Here is an 11,377-nt window from a genome sequence, read left to right as displayed (position 1 = left end):
TACAAGGACATAGCATAACATATGAATATATAAAAAATTGGAAAAAAAATCAATTTGTCTATTATTCTCTAAACAATGTAATGACATGAAAAAAATACACAATTCAAAAGACTTAGTTTTCACAATGTAAAATAATTGAGGGTTGTTGTTTTTTTTTTGTTTATTATGCCATGAAATATGACCCAGACATACAGTGTTCACCTATACATTATTATGGAAAGCAATCATTCAAAAACAATTCATTAACAACAGCATTCTGTAACAGTTCATGGACATACTTTAGTATGAAGTAGTTAAAGTTTTAATTTCACTATTTGAAGCCAGTGTATTAAAAACTAATACTGAAAATAAAGACAGGGCCTCTTAAAAAATTTAAAAGTTCTTTACAAAGAGATCAAAACAAACAAATAATTTAATACAGTTCACAAATTTGAAGATTTGTTTTTCTGTATATCCTGGTCATTACCAGTCTGCTGACTGATGTACTGCTTCGCTTTGATCTGGATGAGCTTTATCGGTGTGTTCCATACTGTCTGCATTATCGTCATGATCAACTGTAAAATTCACATATAGATTTGTTTCAGCAAATCAGAAAGTACAAAGAATGCAAAATTCATCATCAATATCAAGCATGGTACATTTTCAAGCTTAGACTAACTAGGAAAATATATTCTCTGAGAATTTTATGCTGATTTTGTATGACTCTGATAAGCAAATACAACAAAAGTTCAAATACCCCTATTATGGTGTTCTAAATGTCCCTAATTTAGTTTTGATGGTCTTATCCAATCAAAGGTCAAAAAACATTTTAATTTTCTCTCTAATTTGCCTTTCCGAGAGCCTACTCTGCTCTAAATGGTCAGATGGTTCAGTCTGTTGTGACTGGTCTATGACTTACATTGTGTTTCAGAAACCAAACACCCATTACCATATCTGAATTTCAGTTCCAGAGGCTTCCTCAGCATTTGATATACAGTGATATGAACAGTAACAATGCCATTGGTTTTACCGTATAAATTAGAGTCCTTTGAAAGTGCATGTCATGTTGACAGCTCAGAAAACAGAACCTTTTCAACATGTCAACATCACAAACCAAACTCTTCCAGGCCTCAGCTAGCACAGTGTTTGAGGGTGGGTCAGCGTACTAAATAGACATTGTCCTAATGAAGACCATAGGCTGGCATTGTGCAAATTGGCTACAAACCTACGTAGATATGTTACAGAAGTGAGACTGGAATTGATGACGATGCGTTTTGGCAGTTTAGAAACAACTGTTTCTGGTCTGCAACAATGTGTCAGTGGCACGTGTCAAATTTACATTCATATGAATGGCCAAACCCAGGGTTCACAGCAGAACATTGCCCAGAGCATCACATTCCCGCCACCGGCTTTTCATCGGCCCACAGTATGTTCTGGTGCCATGTGTTCTCCAGATAAACAGTGTCCGTGTACATGGCCGTCTATTCAATGTAAAAGAAAAACAGGACTCGTTGGACCAGGCAACCTTCTTCCACTGCTCCAAGGTCCAGTTCTGACTCTTGCATGTCCATTGTACGCAGTTTTGATGGTGGACGGGAGTCATCATAGGCACTCTGACTGTTGGCTTGGACCAGATGGGGATCGCTGCGTCGCTGAGCCATGGGAGGCCAAAACCCTGTGGCCAGTTTGTGTTTTTTCTCTCCTCTGACCATTACTGGTAAATTCTCAGCACTGCTGACTTGGAGCAACACACAAGCCTTGCCGTTTCAGAGATACTCTGACAGTCACCTTTCCATAACCATTCTGGTATTAAGATGCGTTTTGGTCGATCGGATCACAAGTGAACAACACCAAATACAAGTGTAAACGTGGTCTATAATGCATTCGACTGGATTGCTTTAATAGTGTAAACGCTTATGTGTTCGAAAATCCACAAAAGACCATCTACTCTCCGCATACTGATCTAATGTGAAACATCATGAGAAGCGCACATTCAGAGAGGATTTAAACTGTTGGCTGGAGACCCAAGTTTGGTAAGATGAAAAACGCACCAAGCACAATGTTCTCACGCCATCCCTGATTTCTAACACACACTCACAGCATTTGGCGTGGTCTTGCGGCTGTCCGCAGAAACAAAAGCTACTGCTTTTCACGTGTTTTTCCATTGTCTCTGGTCATGTTCATATGTAAATTGCACAAGCTTTAGTCCATTAAATCAAAAGATCTAAAAAAGCCCATACATTTACCCACCCATAGACCCTTTCCTCGCAGAAATCAGGACAGAGGTGGTTGAAAAGGGGGCAAAAGAGACGGATTAAAACACCAGATGTAAATGGGAATGTGTCTGCCATGTGTACTTGTGATCTAATTGACCAAAGTCATCTTAATACCAGGTGTAAACAGGGCCCAGCACATTGATTACCAGAACTTAATATTTGTCCTCATTAGAAGATGATCAACGATTTTTGTTTCACCTGTGACTGACCATAAGATTATACACAGGGCAAATTTTTGAGCAAGGTTGCCATCAATGAGAAACCAGGTGAGACACAGGGCCCATGATCGATCTAAAGTATCCTGATAGAAATTTGTTACCAATTCTAAATAGGGAAGTGCCCAAGCGACATCGCTCGGCAACATTGCCTGAAAAGTTGCCCTGTGTATCACCTTAACAGTGTAAATTTCTTCTTCTTTTTTAAACACAAAGGAGTCTGAACAATATTCAGGAAGCCACTGACTTACTGGATGGTATTCTGTGAATCTCTACGAGTGTGGTCGCATGTCCGTTTGTCAGCGGAGGGAGTTGTGGAACAGAATCGTGGAAAATCTCCTCTTCATCAGAGTCCACTAAACTTAGTATATCCCCTCTGTCATCATCTAAATGACTAGAAAAAAATATTATAATGCCTCAGCTTTACACATACTTATTGGCACAAGATATACAGTATGTGGGAAAACACTAAACTTAGATTTACAACTGTCATTACTATGATTATTAATCAGCAGCTTTGATGGTTAGCAGTAATTTTATGTTTTTTCATACTTACCTAAATCCTAAACCTGAAAAATAATAAAAGAAAAACATCTATATGAAGAATCTTCCTCAAAGCATCTTTATATAGGTATCAGTACGCAAAAATCCTTACCGATGCAAATTCTATCACGCTTCGTATATACTGTCACACCAACAACGATTCCAATCATCATTACCAAAACGGAGACAAAGACGCCAACTATGGCCCCTCCATTACCTGCAGAGGCTGAGAATAAAGATTAAATGCTGTTAAATTGTGCATAGCCTAAAGCTTCTTATCTTAAAAAAGAAAAACATTTATGTGGGGGATGTTCTGTGATACTTTTAGGGGGAAAGGAAAGGTATTACAGAGCAATGTCAGAAACATCTTGTCTGGTCACATTCAAGCAGAGGTGTCAGAGCTTTAGTATTTGAAGTATCATTTTAAGCATGCGTCTCATTCTTAAACAACTGAAATCATCATGCATCTGCATTAATCACACACACACACAAATATACATATATATATATATATATATATATATATATATATATATATATATATATATATATATATATATATATATATATATACATACATACACATACATACACATACATACACATACATACACATACATACACATACATACATACACATACATATATATATATATATATATATATATATATATATATATATATATATATATATATATATATATATATATATATATATGGCATATATTAGGCAGCAAGTGAACATTTTGTCCTTAAAGTTAATGTGTTAGAAGCAGGAAAAATGGGCAAGCGTAAGGATTTGAGCGAGATTGACAAGGGCCAAATTGTGATGGCTGGACGACTGGGTCAGAGCATCTCCAAAACTGCAGCTCTTCTGGGGTGTTCCTGGTCTGCAGTTGTCAGTATCTATCAAAAGTGCTCCAAGGAAGAAACTGTGGTGAACCGGCAACAGTTTCATGACAAAGGCTCATTGATTCACGTGGGGGGCAAACAGACAAGCTACTGCAGATAAAATTGCTCAAGAAGTTAATGCTGGTTCTGAGAGAAAGGTGTCAGAATACACAGTGCATCGTAGTTTGTTGCGTATGGACCGTACATTTATATATATTAGAGGGGAAATATGTTCTTGCCATGAAAATAGTGATAAATAGTGATTTTTGCAATAGTGAATGCAAAAATACAAATAGTGATAGTTGATAAATATCCTTTATCAACAATTTCTGTTGAAGTTGAGTTCAAATGTGATCTGGACATGTTTTAAGTAGGTTAAATGATACTTAAGGATACTAGGATAATTATTATAAAAAATATATACAAAATATATAAAAGTATGGTGAAACAATCAAGGTTGTAACTTACTCTTCACATTTAGAACCACTTCCAGCTCTTTTGGGCCAAGAGGGTTTTCACTGTAGCAGTAGTAGACTCCTTCATCGTCCTTTGTTACATTGATTATAGTGAGTTTGTACGTAGGTCTATTATCAGACACAATGTATTTCAAGGTGTTGTTGATGACATCGTTCATTTTTTTCCAGACAGTCTTAGCTGGTGGGAGAGATTTGGTCTCAGTACAGCTGAGGGTGATATTACTGCCCTCCAGAACGAATACCAGGGGGTCTCCTTCTGGATACGGCAACTCTGGAAGACACATCAAATATAATGGTTTCAATTCAGCTGCAGATGCAGCTGGTAGAACAAGAAGAAAAGAGGATGATAAGCAAAAACACAAACTATAATATTCTGGGAATGTATAAAGATCAAAAAACATTAGCGTCACTAAATGGGATTGCACATACTGTTTTAAAGATCCTTTGGACATACATGCAGTCCATCACACCATTGGTTGGCCCACTCAAACAAAATGCAATTTGACTTTTAGGTTAAAACCGAAGGATTAGGTTATTTTAGGTTAAACCACATGGAGTGGCTTACCACTGTTATGCTGACGACACCCAGTTGTATTTTCCTTTGAACTTTGAGGGCGATTTAAATGGGTCAGCACTGTTCAATTGCCTGGATGATATAAAGCAGTGGATGGCAGACAGTTTCCTTCAGCTTAATGAGTTTAAATACGAAGTGGTGGTGTTCGGCCCGCCGAAGCTAGCTAAACAGCTCTCTGAGGACCTGGGCACCCTAGCTTCTAATGTTAAGACTCACGTTAGAAACCTCGTAGTGATCTTCGACGCTGAATTGAAATTTGATAAACAGATTAATGCGGTGGTGAAGCGTAGCTTTTTTCAGCTAAGAGGTATTGCTAGATTGAAGGGCTTCCTGTCCACCAAAGACTTGGAAACTGTTATCCATGCTTTTATCTCGTCCAGATTAGACTATTGCAATTCTTTGTATACGGAGGTGTCTAAAAAGTCCATGGCACGTCTGCAGCTAGTGCAGAATGCAGCGGCCAGATTGCTGACTGGAACTAGAAAATACTCCAGTATCTCTCCAGTTCTGGCATCTTTGCACTGGCTTCCTGTGGAGTTTAGGGTCCAATACAAGGTCCTTTTAATGGTTTTTAAAGGCTTACATGGACAAGCCCCTGTTTACATCTCAGAGCTATTACAGGATCACTGTACCTCAAGACCACTAAGATCTTCACAAAGCTTATTGTTAAAGGCTCGGAAATCTCGCCTGAAAACAAAGGGAGATCGAGCCTTCGCGGTGGCAGCACCGAGGCTCTGGAATGGTCTCCCGGTTTACATCAAGTCCTGTGACTCCATCGCTGATTTTAAGTCTATGTTAAAGACATATTTATTTTCCGTTGCTTTCAGTTGTCCTTAGTTATATGTGGTTTGAATGCTTTGTGTCTATGGATGTCTGTTAAATGCTACTTAACTGTGGAGCTTGTAAAGCACTTTGGTCAACTTGTGTTGTTTTTAAATGTGCTATATAAATACATTTTGATTTGATTTGAAAACCGGACTGTATATTACACTAGGGTTTAAAAGTGTTTAAAAGTGAGGTTGGTAAGATTCTTTATATATTTTAAAGCTACACTGTGTGATATTTTCCCCCATCTATTGGTGTAAAGGTATATGACCATCCAGGGAATAATAGTTTCTGTTCCTCTCAATTCTGATTTCGTTTTAACTCCTACGGTGGCCGATTTAGTCCAAGATTAACATGGCAATCCCCCTCTTCACATTCGACACGGTGCCATCGAGTGTTAAACGCGAAAGGCGAAGCTTGAATTTACGGGTATGTCCCTCTTTGGCTAATATACTTTCAAGATGGAGGGGCAACATGCCGACCGGCATTCGAACATATTTTTTTGAAAGAACTAATTGTTTTTAGCTAAGAATAACCTAAAATAGTTACACAGTGTAGCTTTAAGTGAAATGTTATTACAATTTTTATTTTTATTATACCTTTTTTCAGGACTCTTTGATAAATAAATGTTCATAAGAACAGCATTTATTTGCAACAGAAATATTGTGTAACATTATAAATGCCTTTACTGTCCCTTTTTATTAGTGTAATGTATCCTTACACATTAATAAGAGTATTATTTATTGAAAAAAAAAATATATATATACATGACCCACCCCAAAATTTGAATGGTTGTGAACGTAAAAGGAAATGCAAATTAGAAACCTAAAAGGCACTATCTTCAATATTTCAGCTTTCAACCAATATTTTTTGGCTAAGTCAAAGTATATAACAGTGATGGAAGCAGCACCAGATCCCAAATTCGGTCCTGGAGGACCGCTGTCCAGCAGTTTAGCTCCAAACCCAAAATAAAACAATGAAATAAAACGCACCTGAACCAGCGAATTAATTTCTTTTTAGGACCCAGTAAGACCTTGATTAGCTGGTTCCAGTGTGTTTGAATGATGTTGGAGCTAAACTCTGCAGGACAGCGGCCCTCCAGGACCGAGTCTGGGGACCCCTGCTTTATATGATGAACAGATTGATTTTAGGTTTTTATTCACAAATAAACATTAATCAAGACACACACCAGTGGTAAATGGAATGATGTGCGAAAACCATTGAGGTTCATTCTCGTGTTACGCATCACGTTTGAGCTTCCACAAGAACCAATGAGGTTCATTCTCATTTTACGCATCACGTTTGAGCTTCCACAAGAGCCAATGAGGTTCATTCTTATGTTATGCATCACGTATGAGTTTCCTCAAGAACCAATGAGGTTCATTCTTATGTTATGCATCACGTATGAGCTTCCTCAAGAACCAATGAGGTTCATTCTCAAGTTACGCAGTGCATGTTTGAGCTTCCACAAAAACCAGTGAGGTTCATTATTGTGTTACACAGCACGTTTCAGCTTCAGCCCCAATGAGGTTCATTCTTTTGTTACACATTTTTGGAACAACATGAAAGGGTGAATAATCCCTAAGGTAAATCTCTCCTTTAAAGGGGGGGTGAAACACTCAGTTTCAGTCAATCTCATGTCAATCTTGAGTACCTATAGAGTAGTATTGCATCCTTCATATCTCCGAAAAGTCTTTAGTTTTATCATATTTATAAAAGAAATATGGGCTGTACCGAGTCTTTCCGGAAAAAACCGAGCGCCTGGAGGCGTATCGTGTGGGCGGAGCTAAAGAATGACAAGAGCGCAAAGCGATGACGTCCTCAAGCGTGGAGAAACCCATCTATCTCAGCTAATACAGATAATGATCCACAATCAAATCTGAGGCTGAAATAAATTGAACAGGAGAAACGGCAACAGCAGGATGTCCGTCTCTGTGGTATGTACTGTATTTAGGGGCCTTTGTGTGCAGCTTATGAGGACATGATTCGGTTTATGGACTATTGTATGTGACTAGACCTTAGAGGTAGCAAGCAAAACGGTTTTGCACGTCAGAGTCAGAATAATGTAACGTTATACAGAACAACAATGGAGTAACCGTTAGCGCATTTGAATGACGAAGCACGCGATCGTATCGTTTACTGATGTTTACTCATGCGACGGTAGCCAATAGCAGAGACATTTGAAGTTGATTTACTCACCGGCATCTTCCAAAGCAGGACCGCTCTGTCAAAAACACACTTCTTTGGTATGATTTGGTGAAGTCCTGTGACAGCAGTGACCGTGGAAATCCACTTTGCGACGCGACTGAAGCGATGCCTTGAAGCTTCCCGTCATTTCTGCGTTCAAATCGGTTCAAATGCAGCGCTGCCTTCCCGGAATGCTGTGCTGAAGCGCTGAAGTCGCTCGACGTCACCCATAGGAATAAAGTGGAGCGCGGCGCGGACGACTGGATCTGCACCCGAGAGACTGTTTACAGCGTGCATTTCCTCTCTCTCCCTCTAGCCACGCGCGCGCGCACCCTTCCGGGAGAAGAGCCCATACGGCCCATACAAGGACCTTCCGCTCTATTTAACGTCAAATAGACCCATACTCGAAAAAAACTCGCCGAAACTTGTGAGAAACCGGAAGGAGTATTTTTAACACAGAAATACTCCATCAAACGTCCAACATTAGTTTTTGAAACTTTGTCTATGTTTAGGATGGGAATCCAAGTCTTTAAAGGTGAAAAAAGCTCAGTATGCATGAAACAGCATTTCACCCCCCCTTTAAGGTAAGTAGGTAAATCTCAGAAAATATATCTGGGTCATATTTTTCATTCAATGATTTTCATCACTGTAATACTATCAGAAAAACAGTCTTACCAAGTTTAAAAGAGCAGGATTTCTCCACTCCAGTCACGTGATGTCCAGTACACTTCACTTCCTCTTTATCATGCAATATAAACCTATTCACATGGATTTCCAAATGTTCTGTCTCCTCATACGTGGAGTTAATCGTGGGACCTTTGGCTATTACAGTTTTTTCATAGACCTCGTGCCAGTGCAGAGTGGGCACAGGGTAACCTCCATACCAGGTGCATACGAACAAGAAATCTGATGAGCCATTTCCCTTCTTCCAACTGCACTCCGGATGCCTCTCTGAAGCATCTGAAAAAGGCATTAGAGACATTTATCACAAATCTAACAAACACAGTCAATTAAGAAATAACTCCTGAAAATATTCTGGCATGATTTTTTTTTTAACATTCTGAAAGAGGCAAAGAGTTGCTGCAAAGAACCATTTATAACCATTAATACATCTCCAAAACATACAGTAAACTAGGATTTCCTGGCTCTTGTTCACAGTTGTCATGGAGAGAGTATTCTGGGATGTACAGGTGTACATCCCTTGATCTTGTGGCTGGATTTTGCTTATGGAGAACTCAAGGGCCGATTTACTCCCAGACGCCTTGTCAGGATTATCCTGCGCCAAATTTTGAACTGTCCATGTCAAGTTTTGTGAGGGATAAGACTCACTGGAGCAATTAAAATATACATTTGAACTTTTATTGACAAATAATGTTCCATTCTTTAGAAGAGTTGCTGGTCTTATATCCAGTGATATGCTAGTTGGACCACCTGAAATATAAATCAAACACAAATATGAATAGAAATTCATTTTATTCTCAAAAACCACATCAATTTCAATCATCATCATAAACTGTTCTTTAGGACTTCAGAATTATCAGAAACTCTTAAACGATTACATAACAAATTATTAATTAACCTAGTTTAATTTTTCACATTTCCATTCAAAATTTTGGGGCCGGTAAGATTTTGTAACGTTTTTGAAAGAAGTGTCATGCCAAGCCAAGGCTGCATTTTTGTAATCAAAAATATTAGTAAAATATTAGTACATGTAAAATAATTGAAACTAGACGGATTATTTGTGATTACAGTGAGTCGTTATCCCATGCATCTCAGTCACATGATGGTGGTTTTCTAGGTTCATGCATAGCAGTTAAACCAGAAAAACCAGTTTAAAGTCAGACTTCCTAACTTACAGAAACTAGAGACATCTATTGCATATCAAAGCTTTGCAATGTCACATTAGAATGATTTTAGATATCCATAACACCATACCGGCAATTTGAAGCTGGATGTTTGAAAGAGTTTGCCATGAGCTGGCACCCTTTGTTTGGGATTCACATGTATATAGGCCATTATCAATATACTGAAGATCACTGATTATCAGAGAACCATTGTTTAAAATGGAAAGATGCTTGGATGGATTCAAAGAGTTTTGAGTTGCAACAACAGCTCCATCTTTCTTCCAATGATAAAGAACTGAAGACGCAGTAACTGACTGGTTAAGACACTGTAGTGTAGTATTCACACCTTTCTCTCCTATAACATACTGCCGCACCTGCTCCTCTGACACTACAGGAAGAAGGACACATACAATGTGGTTAAGAGCAGTGATCACTTGCAAATATGCAGCAAAAGTAGGCTACTATGGTAATACCATGTTTTTAAATAGGGTACAATTATAAACAATACTTGATCTTGAGGTACCATGTAAATAGCATTAAGTGCCATAATTTCACTCACAAATAATTTTCAAAAAGTACTAGAGCACTTATCCCTATCTCCAAGTATTTTTAAACAAAACTAGAATAAATGTACTTGCCAACTCACCTGTTTGATGTGACAGAAGAAGCAGATATAGAACTAGTGCAGACGATGTCATTGTAGGATGTCCCATCGGAGTATGGGATAAAATATCTTTGCAAATTCGACAGAGTTTCCTTTCGTTTCGGCAAAACGCATCAAAATCCTCCCTATAAATTAATTAAATAACTAAAAAAATATTATTACGGTAAAATCGTGGCCGTTATAAATTCGCTTTGAGGTTTTGAATCCGGTGTATTTTGTGTTACGTTTGATTCATGTCTGTTCAACCTGTCCTGCTGTTTACTTGCGGTTCTTTCCCGGAAACTTTAAAATCGCTGTTTGGCCACACCCTTTACCTGCGCTCTTAAAGAGACAAACACACACATTTCACATGCAAAGACAAGGTTCCCATAAATAAAGTCGAGTCTTGCAGGTTGATCAGGTTCACTGTGTTAGACCATGATGTCCAGAAGCTCCTCTTTATACTACATTATTATACCTCAAAGTATATCCAGCTACCAGTACTATGGTACAGTATGCTATATTATCGTTGAAATGAACCTGAAGGGATAATTCACACAAAAAATTAAAATTCTGTCATCATTTACACACAAGTTGTACTAGTATTAATTTATTTATGCCCAGTATTTTAGGGACTGTTTTCATTTGCGTTTAAAATCGTTATTTTCTTTTTTCTTTAGTAGCTGCGTTGCTGCAATATGTGCAAAATTTAACTTCAGCAGTTCGTAACTTTCAACAGAATGTGTGTGTGTGTGTGTGTGTGTGTGTGTGTGTGTGTGTGTGTGTGTGTGTGTGTGTGTGTGTGTGTGTGTGTGTGTGTGTGTGTGTGTGTGTGTCCTGGTGAGGACAGTTGAGGTCCCCGTGGGGAAACAAGCTTCGTACAGAAAGTTGCATATAGTTTTGTGTGATGGGTTTATGTGTAGG

The 11,377-nt window shown here is 38.4% G+C and overlaps 1 protein-coding gene across 2 annotated transcripts; it reads right to left on the bottom strand.

The window, feature by feature from the left end:
* Window positions 1–15: 15 nt before the first annotated feature.
* Window positions 16–10,747, bottom strand: vsig10 (V-set and immunoglobulin domain containing 10). Of its 2 annotated transcripts, none has more exons than XM_067439488.1 (8): window positions 10,457–10,747; window positions 9,902–10,198; window positions 9,092–9,397; window positions 8,642–8,926; window positions 4,373–4,651; window positions 3,126–3,239; window positions 2,722–3,039; window positions 16–554 (listed from the first exon to the last, which is right to left on the bottom strand). In XM_067439488.1, the coding sequence occupies exons 1-7, from the start codon at window positions 10,521–10,523 to the stop codon at window positions 3,023–3,025; spliced, it is 1,365 nt and encodes a 454-aa protein (XP_067295589.1). In that variant the 5' UTR covers window positions 10,524–10,747; the 3' UTR covers window positions 16–554; window positions 2,722–3,022. The 2 variants fall into 2 exon arrangements, with proteins under 2 accessions (XP_067295589.1, XP_067295590.1); XM_067439489.1 differs by having other exon boundaries at window positions 10,157–10,198.
* Window positions 10,748–11,377: the final 630 nt, after the last annotated feature.

Source organism: Pseudorasbora parva, chromosome 3, assembly GCF_024679245.1.
Source record: "Pseudorasbora parva isolate DD20220531a chromosome 3, ASM2467924v1, whole genome shotgun sequence".
NCBI lineage: Eukaryota > Metazoa > Chordata > Actinopteri > Cypriniformes > Gobionidae > Pseudorasbora > Pseudorasbora parva.
The sequence above is the reverse complement of the archived record's forward strand: the minus strand, read 5'-3'. Positions and strand labels throughout refer to the sequence as shown.